General features: G+C 38.4%; 1 protein-coding gene across 4 annotated transcripts in view; it reads left to right on the top strand.

Annotated features, from left to right (window-relative positions):
• The window catches only part of lrmda (leucine rich melanocyte differentiation associated), a 245,806-nt gene that overhangs the window by 210,496 nt on the left and 15,648 nt on the right, over positions 1 to 19,662 (top strand). For 3 of the 4 annotated variants that reach the window (XM_046833907.1, XM_046833925.1, XM_046833934.1), the window contains 2 exons: positions 6,120 to 6,201; positions 7,432 to 7,608. In XM_046833907.1, coding sequence (XP_046689863.1) covers positions 6,120 to 6,201; positions 7,432 to 7,604 — 255 coding nt within the window. In that variant the 3' untranslated portion in view covers positions 7,605 to 7,608. Of the gene's footprint in view, positions 1 to 6,119; positions 6,202 to 7,431; positions 7,609 to 19,662 lie in introns of those variants that run through there. The other variant, XM_046833916.1, reaches the window with a different exon arrangement.

Here is a 19,662-nt window from a genome sequence, read left to right as displayed (position 1 = left end):
CTGTTTATCCATCTCTAGGACACCAGAAGAAAAACAAAACTACAAAACTGGAATTGTCACATCCTGTAGCTGAAATCGCTGTAATATTAAAAATGCTATATTGATTATAGCAAGTTAGCTTCCCAAGTGTGTATAACGATTGCATGCATTTATTTTTTGTCAGGCAACACAATAAAGACCAGGTTAGTCTCTAAGGAGCACATTTCTAAGCCATATTTATGCATCTATGAGCGTGTGTATCTCTCCTGCACACATCAGGAGAGATCTGATTATTCAGATCTAATTTTTTTGCACCTGTACAAAAATTATTATTTTCATCCTGCCACTGATCTCTGGAAAAAAAAGAGTAAATAGGAAAAAAGTCTGCGTGCACTTTACAGATACACACCGAGAGTTAAGCACTGCTAAGTAACCGTCACACTTCACTCGGGTGAAGAGCTAATTTCCTTTAAGTTCACATGTCACTTTCTGTGACTCTGCTTTGTGAGTCTTCTTCAAATGTCTCCAAGTATCTAATTGCACAGGAAACATCCGAGACAACGTGGTGTGACAGTCCTGCTCCGAGAATCTTCAATAATTTAGCATCCTGCATACTTAGAAAAAAAACCCTCCTAATAGGAACAGCAAGATCCACAGTGTGTCACGATTTGAAAGTGTGTGTGTATTCAATGCAGAGAAAAAAGAGAGGACAGGTTTTGGAGGGGGGGTCTCTTTATGTTAATGTGAAAAAGAATTATTTCTTGCAATTTTGGGAATTGTGCATCAGTATACTAAAAGCTCTCTTGGCCTGCTTTATGTATGTCTGATTAGCTTTCTGTCAATCATCTGCAGCCAAAACTCATAGTTTATTTTAAAGACAGGTTAGTCTGTGTGCAGTGTATATCTGATATAGACAAGCTTAATGTACCTTGAAGTTCTTTTAGTACTTTAGCCCTTAAGGCAGACTGCTATCTTGTTTATATCGGTGATCTACATGTGCCCAGAGTGCAGGAGTAGTGAATATATAACAGGGTTGCTCAGAGCTAAAACTTAACCCAAATGACAAATCAAACCTGGTCACTCGCAAAATCCTTCAGCTTTTCTTAAAGGGTTTTGGTTTAAAGTTTCCCGTAACGTTTCATGTTGTTTATGGATAAAATAAATGAATACAAGCCTTAATTTTGACTTTGGACCCCAGCACACACACACACACACCTAACCTGTGTTATTTCTGTGAATTTATTTACCTTACTTTATTTAATACACCTATGCAGGCAGTGTTTAAATGACTACAGGCATATTTTCTAAGTCCAAAGCTATAAAAGGTCAGTTTGCTATTTAGAATTCAACTCCTAAAAACCGAGTTGGACGATATGGACGATTAACTTTGTTGTGCTTAAACTTAGGTTGTCTAACACAGAAGTGGTTGTGGTAATCGCTGGGGCCAACTTTCTGGCTTGTGATCTCTGATCATATGATCCATTTGCTTTGCACAAACTCATTGAAGCAGAACTGGTCAATCATTAAAAGCATACTCACTGCCAGTCACACAATACTGCCACCAAAGCACACTGAAAGGGTGGGGACACCAGTGCATTAGCTAAGAACATAGAAATTGTGCTTTTGTTACACACAACAACTAAACCAACATTACCAAACCCTATTTGAGATACAGATGTCAAACTTTAAAAATTTCACTGGCTTTAGTAAAGTACGTGCTGCAGTGCTGTGGGGAAACTCTTTTCTCCTCCAGGCATCAGCATTTTCCATCTTCTCATTAAGTCCTACCTTTTGGTCTGTTGGTTGAACTCTACAAAGAGTCGAGATAAATAATAAAGTACAAAATTCCTTATTTAGTCAAATGGGTGAATATTAGTGCAAATATAAGTCTGGTTGAATGGATTTCGCTCAGAGTCACAGCACAGTCAGGTCAATAGCCAAGCCGCAATTTTTTCAGTGTGCAAATGAAGGCGAAATATATTAAAAAATAGCTGTCAAAATAACATTTGCTGTTGACTCAAACGCTCATATAAGTTTACTTTTCTCTGATCTTCAGATCATCAGAGAACTCTGCAAGTGTTACGAGAAAGACAGGCAAAGTTTTGTGCCCACAGAAGATATATTTTTGATAAAGACCCGAAGAGAAAACATATCAAAAGACATTTTTCTACATGTCTTTTGCAAGCACAAAAAGCCGAAATGGTGTCAGGAGAAAACAAAGCAGAAAGCTTGTTTCTTCTAACAATTGCTTTAAGCTACAAATTCTCCTTGAATCCCCAGCCTCCCCTTACTGTCGAGTTTCCACTCTTTCTCGCTTTCTCCTTTTGCCCCCCCTCCCCTTTCTCTATCTCGCTCTCTTGCTTTCCCACTCTGCCTCTTAAAGGGAAACCAGGCCCTTCTGTAGGGCCTGATAGGTTGTAGTCTGATGCTTAGCAACAACATTCCTATGCCTTAAGTAGCAGTAAGCCCCTGGCTGAACTCTTTGAAGTGGCTGTCAGGCCACATTTATTTCGTTTTAGCACTTTGTCTACTTGTCCAGATGTATAAGGAGATAAAAAGTACTGGTGTTTACACTGATCTCTGCTCCTTCCTCCTTCCCTCACTCTTTCTCTTAATGTGTGTGTGTGTGTGTGTGTGTGTGTGTGTGTGTGTGTGTGTGTGTGTGTGTGTGTGTGTGTGTGTGTGTGTGTGTGTGTGATTAGATTGTAGCCCTGATCACTTTTGTGAGGATAAGTTGAGCTAAAATCACTGAGGATGTTCGACCCTGTGCGCTCAAGGGGAGTCTGTCTAGCTTTGGAGCCTGCTGTTTATGCAAAAATAAACTAAAATAAAGAAAATGTTTTTAAAAAAAAAAGGTGCTCAAGCTCAGCAGAAACAGACTGCTTCCTTTTCACCTTCCCATTCTGAAGTAGATCTGTTTTGGAGATGGTAATCATGAACGACTTAGGATTTAGCAGCATTTACTGTGTTTGTGTTGGGCAAACGACCAAAGGAGGGAGAGAGTGTGAGCATGATGTATAATCCAGCAACAGAGTCATATTTCACTGTGACATTTTCAGCAAGGAGTCCTGCCTGTGATAGCAAAGCTCCCAGTGGGACGAGGGGTGCTGTGGCTTTCTCTGTTAATGCCATTATTCGTGATTCCTTCTTTCCCCAGCTTGTAAATTTCGACTGCATTATCATAAACTGCTGTGATTACTCAGTGTATAAAGACAATAATGATGTGAGCAAGCAGCATATGCCCATGGCCTGGAGAACCTACGCTTACTAGCAAGAGTGGCAATGGAGACGCTTATATACTTTACACTGCAGCGCCCCCAACTGACCATTACATGTACAGCCATATGCAGCTTTGCTGTGTTGTCTAACTGCATGGTCACTGTGTGTGTGGTGTGTGTGTGTGTGTGTGTGTGTGTGTGTGTGTGTGTGTGTGTGTGTGTGTGTGTGTGTGTGTGTGCTTTTTTATGTTGATGGGGACTGGACAGTTTTAACCATGGCTGTTTATTTAGATTATGGATAAATGTATTAATAATTAATATCAATTGTAATAGAAAGAATAGTGTGTGTGTGGGTGTGTGTGTGGGTGTGTAGCATTTGTCAGGGTGGGGGTGTAGAATGTGCTTGATTGGTGTAAACAACATCAAAATCAAATGTAATACCTATTCCAACGGTAAAGCTGCTTATGTTCTTGTGAGAAGCCGAATCAATTCAGCCTTTTCATTTTCAGAATATACGTCTATATTTATTGGCTTTTCCATGGGTTTACCTGCTGCGTTCCTATGGTTCACAGATAGATCAGAGGCAGTCTGCTCCATTTCTCTGTGTTCTGGGATGGAGATTTGCTCAGGCAGAGAGATGAGTGAAAGAGTATACAAGTTCCAGCCCTAAATCTGCTTTAGAAGCCTTTTTTATCCGTAGTCCATCAGGAGCAAGCTTCATGTGACAGTGTTTATTCTCATTGTGATCCTTGTTTCATGTTTCCCTTTGGGATCAGCTCATACGTTTCCTCAGTGTACCTTTCATGAGCACATTATATTAATTCATGTCGCTATCAGCCATCATTAAATGGCCAGTCCAAACAGAAAAGTTGTAACTAGTGAGAGTTAGTAAAAGGCTGATGCATATCTTTTAAAAGCAAATAAAGATAAACGGCTCAGTGAACGGCGAAGGCCCTTAAACTGCCTGTGTGTTCTCTAAGCCCGAGGAATGAATGAATTCCTGGTGCCTGGAGCGACCCCTCGGCTTGTGATTATGTTTGTGTAAAATCTTAAGGGTACTGATCAAAGCCGAGCTCTTGTCCGCCTGCTCTTTAAGCAGCTCAGGAAAAAGGGGGCCAGATAACAGCTGGCATTCAAATTGAGTTTTCCTTTAACTTTGTTACGCAGGGATTCCCATTATGAGCCAGGCCCCTTTTCTCATCGCGAGGATGCCTCATTGAATAAAGAGAAAGAGAGGAGGAGATGGGGAGGGGAGGAAGTAGGAGGGAGGGCTCTGATTAATCTTCTTCAAGGGTGTGGGTGTGTGATCAGTGGACTTGGCCAGCATTTGGGAGGGGGGGTGCTTTGCGCTGACTGGAGGGATCTCTGATGTCGACAGCAGGCGACTTTTGCGCACGGCATGTGATTGACGTCCCTGGCCACTGAGGCGAGGAGGGGGTGCACCGTGTCCAGTGGGGCAGAGCCAGACCCTGCCTGTGGGTGGTGGTGTTAATAATGTGGCAACTGGGAAGATTAATTGTAGACAAGCAGCAGGATTACGAGGGGCTTTATGGTGGGGAGAGGGCAGTTTGGTGGAGAAGGCCTCTGATCTGTCAGGCCCAGAGGAAATTAGTCAGGGCAGACTGACGTTCCCTCACCGAGTGCTGCTTTAGGATATTAAAGCCAAATGGCTGGAGGAGATTGAAACTGGTAACAAGGAAAGTGCTGACATGCTCGAAAGCCGTGGCTACCTCACACCATCTGACTTGCACAAGTGTGGTGATAATTAATAACTGGATGCGTGAAGTGATGTAGGCCTAATGATGAGGACTTGCATGCATGGATCATGTTCTTTATGTTTTTTTTTAACATCATGTCAGTTATCAGTGTGTCATTTATCAGTGCATTTTTAACTGAATATGATTTTTAAATTTTTGTTGCAGAATTAATTGCATTTACATAAAAAAAAGACAATAATTTAGACATAACAGTAACTGGTAAAGTATTAGGAAAAATCTGCACATAAACCACTGTAGAGTCAGTTTGTCAGTGTTGCCCTGTGATTAAGTACACCCCAAATCATTTGTGCAAGTGTGTTTAGGTTGCTGGTTGCCTTACTCCTAGTGCTTGCAGACTAACTAGGGCTTTTCAGTGACTAACAGTACTCAGAAAAGAATAAATAGTGGACCATATTTGTTTAGCAAGGCCTCTGGAGTATAAAGGATGACAAACTGTTGTCAGGCAGTAGTAGTGTCATGCCACCTGTTGGCTTGGCAGCACACAGCAGTGTGTTGGTCATGAGGGAGTTGGAGAGTAAGCGACACACTGACCCCGGGCTGACCTGCACCATCCTCTTTGACTGAGTGCTAGTGGGGGCCTTTCCCTCGTCCTCTTTCAAACAAGAAGGAAAGAGATAATCAAAGGCAGGGTTCCTATTCACCTCCTCTCTCCCCTCCTCTCATGCCAGATAATGAAAGCTGTCCAGCAGCCTGATAAAAGCAGGAGTGCTGCTCCCAACATTACCTTTCCACCACACTCTGAAAATTTATGGCACTTGGGCAATCAGTCATGGCAATGAAGCTTTTCTCCCTTACCCCACCCAATGATTTATATTTTCTGTCTCTCGTTCTCTTTGTCTCTCTCTCTCTCTCTCTCTCTCTCTCTCTCTCTCTCTCTCTCTCTCTCTCTCTCTCTTCTACTCTCCATTTGCCTTTCATGCCATCAGTCTGGATGAATGCTCCTGATTGCTGATGACAAATGAGTACTTTTCATTTAGGACTCAATTAGGATCAATGCATTCACAGCTTAGAAATCAATAATGTACATTTCTCCTGTCTATCTGAGCTAATAAATCCACTCAGACTGCAATGCAAATCAGCACAGGTGCTATATTGTGGACTCCATCAACACATCGAGTTCATGTTTTCTCTGTTTATTTTGTAGGCTCGTAGCGATTGCAGATCAGACACCACTCCTTTGCCGTATACTCCTCTACCCAGGTCCAAAGATTCCAAAAACCCTAAAGGTAAGCTTGTAAGCTACACTTCTCACAGATGTATATAGAAACATTTTAGATAGTTAAAAGTATTGAACACTTATTACTGAGTGTGAGAGATGAGATATATGATTTATCATATAAATATTATATAATATTAAAATATACTTTCTTTAAGTGTAATCGAACATTACGAAAAAAAAAACAAAGAAATAAATAGACAGAACAAATAAGCCACATATTCAAATATATACATTTAATCACAGTTTAATAAAAAGGAAAAGATAATATTGTCATTGAACACATCCACAGTTTTATTTTAAGCATAAGATTCTGGACAATTAGATTGCTAGCAAATGTATGTCCTGTACTTGGGTGCTCACATGATCATGGTCTTGCAAAAGATTCTTTTTTAATGTAAAAAAAAAAACAAATGCATCGAGCAAACAGTGAGTATCAAATGTAAAAATTGTGTTCATACATGCAGTAACCTTATTTAGATCTTCTATTGCATAGTTTATTATTTTATTGCAACATGTAAAATTGATTCAGAAAAATGGCCACATCGTACGTGCGCGTTATGCACAGGCTATGGCAGGTTTAAGAATATTTGCATAACCGGCTAATTTTTATTATTACTTGGCTTGTTATGTTGCTAAGGACCCGAGCAATTAACAGATTTATGTCCTTTGTTGTTATTGCATGACAATATTGCTTCAAAAGTTTCAGAAATCTACAAAGCTCGTTATGAGCTAACTAGCTAAGAATGAGCTATGACATATAAGCATTCATTTTGAAATCATAATGACAGCATTTTAATAATAATGCAAAAGTTTAAATAGACTTTTCTCTAACATGCAGGAGAATGTATTTCACTCTTTTTTATTTAAAGTTGAAATATTAATTTTAAACCAGAGTTCTGTACCTAAATAGAGAATCCTTGCCTATTTTTTTTTCTTTTCTTTTTTTTTTGCATATAAGTTTTATTATTTGTGGATTTTGTTTCTGAGCATAGAGTTGAAACGAAGACTTAAATCTCATCTAACAATGAAGCACTCTGGTTTCCGAAACTTTTTCAAAAGACACAAATGTTACCATAAACCAGTTGTGAGATATTACATTCATCCAGTGGTTTTGTATCATTAGACTGGGACTCTGCAGGAGACCTGCTTTTGACATGCTGAACTTTAGGAGAGGGGGCGGAGAAGGTTTTTTTTATGCGGGAAACATTTATCATGTTCTTTTGTCCATGCGATGCAGACTACTGTGTTTTCACAGTGCGGCCATGGTGCTGCCACTTTTGCTTTCATGTGAGGTCAACGAAGAGCCTCTCCACCCCCCACCAAGGACAGATCTATTTCACAAAGGCTGACCCTCACCTCTCAAGTGATGTAGAGGAAAGCCCAGTGCTTTGTCAAAATCATGTTGCTTGAAAATAGTCCATTAAAAGGTGAGCAGAGCTGACATATGAAATATTTTTTCTCCCTCTTAGATTTCACTGCGCTGACACTCTCCATTCGTTATTTTTACGATACTGTACTGCAGTGTTAGATAACACAAGCCCTCATCTTTGTCCTTCGCCTCCTTTTATTCTTTCCCCGTTATCACACCATTTTTATTTATCTTGACTTATTGCCTATTCTATTTGCTTAATGCATCAGGTCTAACACAGTAACTCTTTATTTGAACTTTGGCTGTGCCTTGGAGGAAAAAAAAAAGCTTTAATAGAAAATCCCTGACACTAAAAGATGCAGTTCACCTCCAGGACGTGTCAGGAGGAAGCAAGCTATTTGTATGCATTGGCAATAACTCATTGTGAACCATCACATGATGCAATTATGCAGTTATTTATCGCGTCTATCTGTATAGGACAGAATGGTAATAGTGCTTATGCTTTGCCCAAAGGTATGTTGCCGGTCCTGTCAGGCCCGTTGTATGTTAGATGCTGCATTGCAGTGGCCGGCAGAATTAGAGGCATGTGTGACAGCAAGCTGTCTTGAACAGAAAGCCTTTCTGCTGTTTCTCAATATTGCAACAATTAATGTCACCTGTGCCAAGGCCCCAAGAGCCAAGGTGCCACGGGTAATCAGGTTAGGTACAAGTCCTTGAGATGGGAGAGAGGGGATGGGCTGTGTGCAGACCATGCTGACACACAGCATAAAGGACTAAAGGAAGTCTTGGCTATTGGGAAATGAGACCCTTGTCTCTTATGTTGAGCTACAATTGGGGAATGGACAAACAGTGAGGAGACAGGAGAGGCTCAGTGGAGGGAAAAGGATGGCGAGGGAAAGTGAGGCAGAGAGGCCATGAGGGCGGCTAGGTGTGACACCGAGGATGGCAGGCTCTGGAGTCCGGCAGCATAGCCACAGGAAGTAGCATTGCTGTCAGCTCCAACCAGCTTTAAACCAACCTAGAGACCAAGATTTTTCTCCAGGATCCTTTAAGACCAAGCACCTTTGCGGGCCCACTATGTATTTAAATCACAATCTAGTTCTTAATACATTTCAGTCATATAATGAAATATATGTAGTTATACAATTAAATATAGTTAAAAGGGTGGAAGTAGATTTAGAAAGGTCTATTCATAAATAGTCGTAGTTAAAATCTACTCTGGTCCTCCATAAATATCACTAGAAATGACCACATTTCTCCCACATACATTTTGACATCTGAAAGCAATAAATGCTACCCCACAACTCGTATCATACCTCATGAACATTTATTCTCTCCTCTGTGAGTAAACCAGTGAACATTCACCGGAGAGGGAAACTGTTCTCCTACATATATCAGTTTAAAGTGCATTTAAATTTTGGTATTGTAGGCCAAGTGCAGTTGTAATGAATGTCTGTATTTTAAATGGCTCACAACTGTTCTTCAAATCCCTTCAGACAGGAGGCCTTTGCTAAAAGAATATCCGAACAGAAGACACCTTGGGGACTCTGTACTTTTTTTTCCCCCCCACCTGCAGTTTGCTTTCATTACGGCACAGCTGATATTCAGCCTCTCGAAATGAGACTGTGTGTGAAGAATAAACTGTTTTGCAGTTGCAGCACAACAAATAAACAAACATCTGGGGCCGTTCAAAACACTCCATTAGAACATTTCTTCTTTTTTTGCCAAAAATGAAATGAAAATGATGACAAATGGGCTGTCGTGGAGGCTGGGAGAGGCCAGATGACGGAGCTGTGGGTGCTAAGCACTGACTTTTAAAGCTCAGCAGGACGGGGGGAGATTTACACCTGCTGCTAGTCCCCTATCCTCCATTAACTTACATCTGGCAACTGTGAGTGACTCATTTACCCAGGCCCAGATCTGCTGCTAGTGAGCAAAAATCTTCTGTTTGACACATCGTCACTGAGACGCAAATGCACCGCTAAAACCTTTGTGTAACTGAAATAGATCTGCTTAGTGTGACTGATATAATGTTTTTATAACAACCTGACAGATATGTAGTGGCCCTGAGCTTTATCACACATCTGTGCCTTATCTATTGTCTTCCCCTGCTTCTGTAACGTGTGCATTTATATTTTATGACATTTTATACCACAGCGCTGTTAAATTCTCAATTTTAACTGGTTAGAAGGTTTTAAACAGAGGCTCTGACAGTAGCAATTTAAAAGGCCATTGAAATTGTATAATAAAAAATTCATTCTTTTGTTGCTATTGTAAGGTTTTCTATTAGAATAGGTTTACTTTAAATGTATAGAAGGAGTTTTCCAGCATGCAGAGATCTTCAGAACAGAGCAGTTTGCATTTTTTGGGGTTCTCGGTAAGGGTTAGGGTTTCAAGAGAGAGCAAAAATAGAGGCTGGTAAAGAAATGACTGTTTACAGCTGCTATAACATAAGTGATAACAGGAATAACAAAAAGTGTGCCATTTATTGCTGGATTGTCATGTATTACCAATTTAAAAATAATCATTGACAAATGGCTCTGAGCAACAAAACAACACTAATTTTCTTTTGCTAATTATGTAAGTGATGATCAGAGACAATGACAAAAAGCCTTGTATTTTTAAATGAGGGTTGTGTGCACATTTGTCATATCTCATTTATTGAGACCTGTATATGTGCTGTAAAATATCTAGTTTCTTTTACGTAATTATTCGAAGAACTGGCTATCAAGCTTTTCTGATATAGGTTATGGCTTTGGACTACGTAAACTTGTCTAGTTTGGATTGTGGACTTCTGTGAACTGTGGTGTAGCCTCCTTAAACCTAAACTAAGTGCGGTTTAAGAATGACAAAGTGATAGTTCACAGTCAGCAGGAACTTTGTTAATGAGGTGCTCATCTACTCTGTTAAAGAGCCCAGTAGACATTATTGTGCTACCTGCTGTTTTCTGCTTGCATGATGCTTTAAAGCAGCTGCTCCGCTATACAGCACACCAGTGTACTATTTCCAGTCAGTCTTACCCAATCACTTGTCGGGTTTTATAAAACCACCGTTCCTGCCCGCATTTACTTAGTCTCTTAGTGTGTTTTACTCCTGATTTCTTACTTAAATTGCATTTTGACAGTTTAGCCTGCATGCTAGGTTATTTGAGTAGAACTGTTCCATGTCTACATGTATGACTCGACTGTCAGAGGATGGGGCACGTCTGAAAAAGTCAAACTCCTGATTACATCATTGGTTAGGGTAAATATACTGTTTTCGATTTATTTTGATTTATGTTTCTCAGTGGATTTTAAGGCACAAGTAAAACAATCTGCTTTCAATAGTCATTTATTTGCTTTACATTTTGCCTTATGGTGCTATAGGGCTGTCATTCCAGATTACAGTCATGTGGAATAAAGTGGGATTTATATTTTATAATATTTTGCTCATGCCTGAAATAAATTTTATATTTGTGTTTGTTTCCCTGTTCTTAGAGCCATATGTTTTCAGTTCAGCATTCTGCATGTAGAAGAGGTGCTGTGTCAATCCACATCCAGAGAAGTGTTCCACTTTAGACACTGATGAAGTGTTTAGGATCCTTTTCTTAAGACTTAAGGGTGTTTTTCTGCCCATTAAAGTCTTTGTGTAAAATACACCTACAGTTTTAACTGTACAAAAATAATGAGCACCCATAAAAAGATATATATGTATAAAAAAAAAAAAAATAGCCATCACGCTAGTTTATATGGACTTGCAGATTTATAATATGTGACTCCTCAGATGCCGTGCCAAAAAAATAACAGTTGGAAAGTTGCGTGCGTAGAAAAAAATGCCCAGTCTATGTCATTTGATGTAGTTCACAGACATCTGTTTTAGATATCCTTAGTGTTCTGCATGTCTGATTAATTATTTGTAAAAAAAAAAATGATTTGAACTGATCTGTGGGAGACACTTGCTTTAAGTCAAGTAACGTCAGGCTTGTAGGATTGTGTAGTACCTGCCAACAGCCTGGTTTTGGCCTACATATTTGTGTTGACAGCTTTTCTTTCGTCTCTTCTATTGAGATGATACGACAATATGATTTGAGTTAGGGGGGGATATGGTGGGCCTCCTTGGATTTCTCTAGCACAGGAGCATGAATATCCATTAGTCGAGAGATGGAGATTAATGCGAAGAATGAAGGAAGCCAAGCTAGTCTGCCCATTCTTCACCAAATATATGAAAAATGGAAGGGAAAAAATAAGAGAAAGGAAGACAGGAAGATGTGGAATTGAATTTTTTTGGTCACTGAGACTACAGCACTCCCCTCTCGGCCTATTCAGAGCGCAGATTAAAACAGCAGGGCTGACTTAAGTACTGTACTTCCTGCAAGCTTCAACTGCTGAACTCTACTTTGAGATGGATTCCCTTTCCACACTGTCATTACTCTGACAGAATGGCACTGCATTTACTGAATAATTCTGTTTGTGTGGGTTTTAAGGATGTGTTATTGACACATTTCTCTTTCGCTCGCTCTTGTGTGCTGCTGTTTGATGTAGTAGATTGAGTCTCTGAGAGACTTTAAGAACTTTTATCAAGTGAAAGGTGGCAGTGACAAGACAGCCTGCTGTATTTATTATTATTATTTTTTGCTTAAATGATTTCCTGTGCCATTAGTTGTATATACAGTAGAAAGTATTAATACGGCATGCCGAAGTCAAATTAGAGATGAACTAAATACACATTGGGAATGTAATACTGTACAGTCTATGGCATGACTGAATGGCTTGACTGATGTTTAATCTTCTTCCCAGATAAATCATTTAACAGACCACCTTGGCCATAAGACTTTAGGGAAATGTCCATATCTATATTTCTTTCCTCTCTTTTGATAAACAGACTATTATATTTGCATGGATCATTTATTCATCTTTCAGAACTGTCTAAAATGGTTTATATATATTGTGTGCCTTTGAGAAGAATGGCAGAGCAGACCTGGCTGGAATACTTCATGATCTTTTAACACAAGCAGCATACATGTGCGTGTTAAGTGATACCTCATGCAACACTGAGAATGTGTCAGCATGATGGACAAGGACGTGAGGTCTTGCCAATGTGACCAGCCCTGTTCCAGTAACATAGTTACAGTACCTGGGACCTTGGTCTGCTTCCTGGTATTTCTGGCTTGTCATGACAGACTGACAGAGGATATATCATGCAAATGGAAACCCTATGCTCATTTTCTAATCAGCTCAGAAGGTGATTGCTAATGCAGTCAAAGCATTATTCATATCGCTGTATGATTTGTGACGTGCGCACTGGATATACGAAACGCAGGCTAGAGTTTCACGTGTGCGTTTAGTCATTCCAGGAGTTTAGTACAGGTTAGTGCGGTTTTCATAGTTTTGAAGCTCAAGGCTTTATCATTGTAATTTATGACAGGACAAGTAAGCCAGATGGTTTGGATATTTTTACAACCGGATCGATGCTGGCTCTTCATCTTTCCCTTTCTTGTCGTGGGTTGATATGGATGAGTCTGCTCGTGTCGAGGGGTCCTTCAGTTCTCTGAGATGCTAAGACACAGTTTTGGCAGATGTTGAGCAACTTGTCATTTTGAAGGCGAAACTGATCCGTTCACAATGCGCCCTGATTGCATTATAATGATCATGTGACGGAGCCAGTGGAAATGTTTATTAAGATAAATTCCCCTCACTAGAAGAGAAAAAAAAAGCATGCCAAATCGTTGTTATTCAGAATCATGGAGGATACACGCTGGAAGTCTTTATGATTCATACTTGGGAAAGGTTTTCCTTTCAGCATTTGTTTGGGCAAATGTGATTTAAGCCACAATTAAATTACAAATGACAGCAATTAATTTTGTGACAAGCCCCATCATTCTCTTTTATTTGTGTACAATCTCTGTATTTGGCTTATTAATCATCTAAACCAGATGAAAAGATGTTCTGAGAAACTTCCCTCCCATTTTGTTGCCCAGTGGACCGCTTTAGATTTCTCACATTGGCCAGAGGCTTTTGCGTTTCCATTGTGCTTGACTTATTAGAATGACACTACAAATTAATTTTTTAACATTTCACAGATAATTGTTGGCACAATGTAAACAGCTTAACCATGATTTAACAAGAACAGGAGGACATCTCACTCTATTGTTGTCCAAATCCATAAGTGACACATCAGCCTCATCGATCATGTGACCTCCTCCCCACTGCTCTACATCTATTCCCACATAATCTGTGGACTGAAGCCATTGTACTGGAAGAGACAAAGCCCATCTGTCAATTATAGCAAGCTCCATTGGACTGTTGTCTAAACTGTTTTCTTGCTCACTGATGAATCCACTGATTTATTGTCACTACCTCTACATTGCTGTACAATCACAACACACTGATGTTTGAACATGCACTATAGCATGAGGGCGAATGTAGATCAAATTAATGACCTGGCACATCATTTATTCAATTCAGGCTCAAGGAAATGGATGTTTAGCATTCACTGTCACATACTATAAAAGAAGGTGCAATATTTCTGTACAGGGTTCAAGGCTTGGAATGATGAAAATGTGTGTTAGCATTTGGTGTGCATGATGGCACACTTTATAAAAGAGTGAAAGGTTGCTAGCTAATGTTCAACTACAAATTGCTTTTGTTGTTCTATGTACTGAAATGTGTTAGTCTCTTTTGGTAATAGTTATCAGAGGTGGCAAAAGTACACACATCCTTCACAAAGTACAGATGTTTTAAAATACTCAGGTAAATGTTGAAGTACTGACTATACTTTTTTACTCAAGTTAAAGACTTTGACATGTACTTAAGTAAAAAAGTAGCCATTACTACTACCTGTTTTACTGTCACGCTGGTAACTGGAAGGAATGTCATTAATATTAGGGCTGTCAATGGATTGGGAACTTAATAGCACATTTCTTTCTAGTTCTAAATGTACCATATATTAATACTTTATGTTTTTAATACTCTAAGCAATATGGACATGGAGAAATATGGATGTATGTTTATTATTAGTGAAACCAAACTCAACATAGAGCATAAAGGCAAAATATTAATGTAAAAGTTTTTCAGTATTAAATATTTTAAGTATTTATGGTGGTTTACTTAAATCATCAGATCTTTTGCTATGTTTCCACACGGATGGTTAATGAGGTGATACCGGAGAGATTGTACCTCTTTTAACTTCCATTCCGATTATATAATCAGAGAATATTTGTTTTCGATGTGAACTGGTTTATGTTAAAGACATTTAGAGCTTTCTACACATATATTTATTAAGTCTGTGATGCAAGTATTCACTGAGATTCAGGTTGTTTTATTAATGTGTCTGTGAAGAGAGATGACAGAAATGGCAGAAAGTGCTTCCTGTCTGTTTTCTTTATTTTAAAAAAAGCACAGTGCTTTGTTGTTATTATGAGTGTATACAAATAAAAATAGACCCTATACAGATGCGAATGGTGTAATGCTCTTATCTGTACGATCATAAAAGACAGTAATTTAAGTTCTTTCGGCGTTATGAGGAAAAAAACACAAAACGCCCCGGTGCGTTTGTCGACCCCCAGAGGGTTAATTGTGTGAATCATGCTTGTCATCGTGCTGATTTGAGACTTGGCGCCTCACTAAAACAAATGTTTACTGGTTAAAAATATTTTTTCGGTGGTTTATTTATTTATTTTATATCTGAGTGAGTACAGAATGGATGTCATGAATAAATGTATGTTGCGCTAAAATTTAGTTATTTATTTATGTATTTATATTTTTTATAAAAATAATCAAACAGAAATGCGTGCTGCGTTGATAGTGTGTTAATAAAATTTAGTGCCATTAAAATGAATTTGCGTTTGAATTTACCAGTCTGAACATCCACCATATAGAACACATGCATAGTAAAGATGATGATCAGGAATGTACATCACTTTACATCACTGACTCCCTCTGTCTCATCCGCGTTACCCCCATACTTCTTGTCGCCTTCTGCCACGCTCATTGTAAGCTTCGTAAAACTAGCCTACATCTGTGGTGTGTAAGAGCCAGTAAATGATACGCCAGTGAATTGAAAAAAGCCACGCAATAAATAGAAATAGGTTGATGGACTGAAATCGGCACGTGGTAAAAAGAAAAAAAAATGACATTTGACCAAAATTAATAAATGAAAACAAGTAACGAGGCGGTTTTGAAAATGTAAGAAGTAGAAATTACAGACATTTGTGTAAAATATAATGAGTAAAAGTTAAAAGTTAAAAAGAAAAAAAAAAAGAAAAAGTGCCGATTCCAGAAAAAGTATTTGTACTTCGTTACTTCCCCCTAATTTAACTGCTGTTAACTAATAATAATAATAATAATAATAATAATAACAACAAACAATTGTCAAATTATTAATATCCTTTTTGTTTATTTATTTAATCACCAACCAATCTGTCAAAAAGTATGTTTTCATATCATCCTAATGTAATTGGACACATTATTTTGCCATTGAATTTTGATTATGGGATCATTTCTGACATGTTGTTTGCTGTAAGTGTGTTGAGTTGACTGAGTGAGAGAGGTCAGACATTGCAGTTAATTTCAGACAGCAAACATTCAAATTAGTACTTTATTTTCATTCCCTAAAGAAATCTTGTGTCTTTAGTTTGGCTTGTGGTTTCAGAATTCAGCTTCCGGTCACCTAACCGGCAAAGAAACTTGACCAGTCCCTCCTTTTAGCTTAAGGATTTTCCAACCCTCAAAGACCTTTCGATAATAGCAATTTAGACCAAATTTTTCATTTATCCATGTTACAAGAGACTAAATTTCATGCTGTATTTCTTTAAATAAAGATTTTTGTGCTATAGAATATTTTCCGGTTCTTATTTCTTTAATTTAATTCGAAGATGAATGCAGCAAAGTTATTAATGATCTTTTTTTTCTTTATAGGGATCCCTTCGTGAAGCAATAACAGCTTTCTCTTTTTTTTATGGCCGCATTCATATGTGGCCATTTTCCCAAATGCTGACAACTAAACGAGATTATGGTACAGGGAACGGTGTGAAAATGGGCAGTAATGGAACATTTCTAAAGGTCTATATCATTGTAAATAGGCTTGCCCTGTGAGAAGAGCTAAAATATGCCTCTGCACTTGACATCATTAAGTCTATGCTAACCACCATCCCTCCGGAGCTTGTAGAGATTGTATTACCTCCAGCAAACTGTTTCACGATTGGGCATAGCCTGACATACTGCTGCAGTGCAATTGATTCAGGAAAGGAAGCGGCAAATAAAAGAGGAAAATGGCATGAAATGAAATGAATTGAAATGAACACACATGTCCCGCAGTAGGATTTTTCCTTTAGTGACGAAGTAAAGCCAGTGACCCAGTTGTACTATTCGTAGTATGTTTCAGGGCAGTGCTTTACTTTCCATGCTTTTTCCCCACTAGCCATATCTTTTCTCCTAAAATGCACCTGGTGCTTGTTTCGAAATATTGTATTGCCTATAAAAGCTAACTGACTGTCACTATAATATGTAGTTATATTCAGTATAAGGCACTGTGATGCCCTGTAAAGCTGTACATATCTCATCCCTGGATGCTTAGGAGATGTTCTGAAATGTATGTCATAGTGCAATCTATGCTTTTGTAATTTTGTCTAAGATATCACAGTAACCTTGAAAGAGAGGTAAGAAGGGGGGAAAAACCGCCACAGGCTGAGCTTCCAGACTTACTAAGTAACAGTGACATTTGGAACTATTCAAGTCACTGCACTAATAAGAACTGATATCTGTTGAACTTTAAGCAATTCTTGAAGAGGCATTATTTGGGTTCAAAAAATGATGTCTTGCCTTTCTGGTATGTGAGCATTCAGGGAAGCACCGATGAAGGTTTATATATCTATAGCGCAAATCTTACATATATTTAGCAATCCCGACATGCAGTATATTCCAATAATATTTGAATTTATTTCTAATGCCATACAGCCACTGGATTTGCAATTCCATGCCCTGTCTTTCTCCTCCTCAGCACAGGCTTACTCATACGGCCAAGTGCATAATGTGCTGTCCTGTAACATGTACAATTATAATTAGCTTTGTCAGGTCCTAGCTCCTACAACCCCCATGCAGATAATATGATAATATGTCTTCATAACCGACTGACCTTACATGCTCAATATTTCTCCCCTTATGAAGATTACATGTCAATAAAGTAATTGAGTCCTGGGCTGTGAGGCAAGTGAAGATTTAGGTTATTGGACTTTTCGGGGGCAGTGATGTATGACCGTTATTATTCCACCTGTCAGGGGATGTGCAGGGCGCTGATGATGGTCCGAGCTTGTCAGAAGTGGAGGAGGGGGGGATGAGTCAGTGGAGGCAAAGGGGCCACTGAGCTCTTTGGTTAAGCTGTTAATCAGGTTGTTCCTCTTGAGCCTGATCCTGCTGCATATGGAAGCACGATGAGTCATATTAATTAGAGAAAAGAGACATACTGTAAATGTCTCCATTAAGAAGAGGGCAGGGTGACTGGGTATTAAAGTGAACCAACAATTCTGCACCATCATGATCCTGCTTTCAGCTGAAGCCTTATGGGGTCATCAATTATAGTCCGTATTAGTTTCCTTTTTTTTTTTGTACGCAGTGGATGGATGCTTACTGCAGGCTTGTTTTACACAAGTACCTTCTGTAATCACCACTCAACCTTTCCAGTTGGACCATGTTGTCATTTTAATAGCATTAAAGTGATCTAATTTCAAATGATTGCTTCATAGGCTACATTTTTCTTTTTAAGACATTGGAATCTCGCTAAGAACATCCAGGCCAGCACTGGGCACGGTAGCTACCTCACTGTAATTACTTGAACAGTGCTGTGGTTATGTGCCATTAGTAAGTGAACAGTTATATTTTTAGGACTGGAGTGTGATGATGAGTGTGTATAGTGAGTGATATAGTGTATGTAATGATCTTTGGCTCAGTTCTGAGGAGAATGATGTATGTTTTTGTACAGCATTTGTGCTGCTTTCGGGTGCTGTTTGAAACCACTAAACATTCTTTAATACAAGACAAAAGTGTGTGTATTAATAAAAATATATAAACTATATTTTATGAAAAAAAAAAAAATTGTAACACTTAAGTGATTATCTTTCTTTCAAATGAGGACTTATGTTGAGGACGAGGGCATCCGCTGTGGGAACTTTTAGAGGTTTTAAAACAATACCTATGGGTATCTATTCACAGCCTTTTTTTGTTTCTGTTTTGTTTATCACAAAACATTTGCTGTCACTGGGTCCGATGATGATATATTGAATCATTTACAAAATCATTGTCGATGATACACAACTTTATATATCTTTATCCCCAGTATATATTACATTAACAGACTACTTTACATTAAGAGTCTGTATACTAAGCGTTATACTGTATAACTGCATGAAGATAATTAATTCACAAATCTTTTATGTTTTTTAATTATTTAATAATTTTTTATTATTAAGATCAACAGAGAAAAAAGAAGTTAATTAATTAGCGACACATTGTGGTAAGAATTATTATTGATTCTTGAATATTAGCTTTGCAAAATCAATATTGCTGATTTTTTTCATTGGGGAAACGTATGCAGTACAAATCCTAAAAAGTTGACTATGCTTTTGTCTTATAGATTATATTAATTTACTCTTTATTATTTTTCCAAATAAGATATTCGATAGGCCTCAGCTTGTTCAGAGAGCAGCTAAGGTGTTAGCAGGTACTTGTAAGAATGAACACATGATTGGCTCTATCTCTGCTAGGACAGATTTGAATACGCTACATTTTTTTATAGCGCTTAAAGGATTAGCACCATCATACGATCTGGATTGTTCGACCCTATGTGTTTCAGATTGTTCCAGATCCAGTGAAGGCTTGCTTTCTGTACGCAATTTCGACAAGAATAGATTTGAAGCAGCCTTTTGCTTTAAAGTCACCTAAAAAAAGGGAATAGTTTATTTGTTGCGATCAGACACCCAAATCCAAAGTTAGATTTTAAAACACAGCTAAATATATCTAGTTTTTATGTTTCTTGATTTCTACATACATTGATATACTTTTTTTAATTTCACTCAGTTGAAACCCTTAATTATTGTTTTGTTTTGTTTTTTCTCTCTTATATTGTCTG

Source organism: Silurus meridionalis, chromosome 2 (assembly GCF_014805685.1).
Source record: "Silurus meridionalis isolate SWU-2019-XX chromosome 2, ASM1480568v1, whole genome shotgun sequence".
In the NCBI taxonomy this organism is placed as follows: domain Eukaryota; kingdom Metazoa; phylum Chordata; class Actinopteri; order Siluriformes; family Siluridae; genus Silurus; species Silurus meridionalis.
The sequence above is the reverse complement of the archived record's forward strand: the minus strand, read 5'-3'. Positions and strand labels throughout refer to the sequence as shown.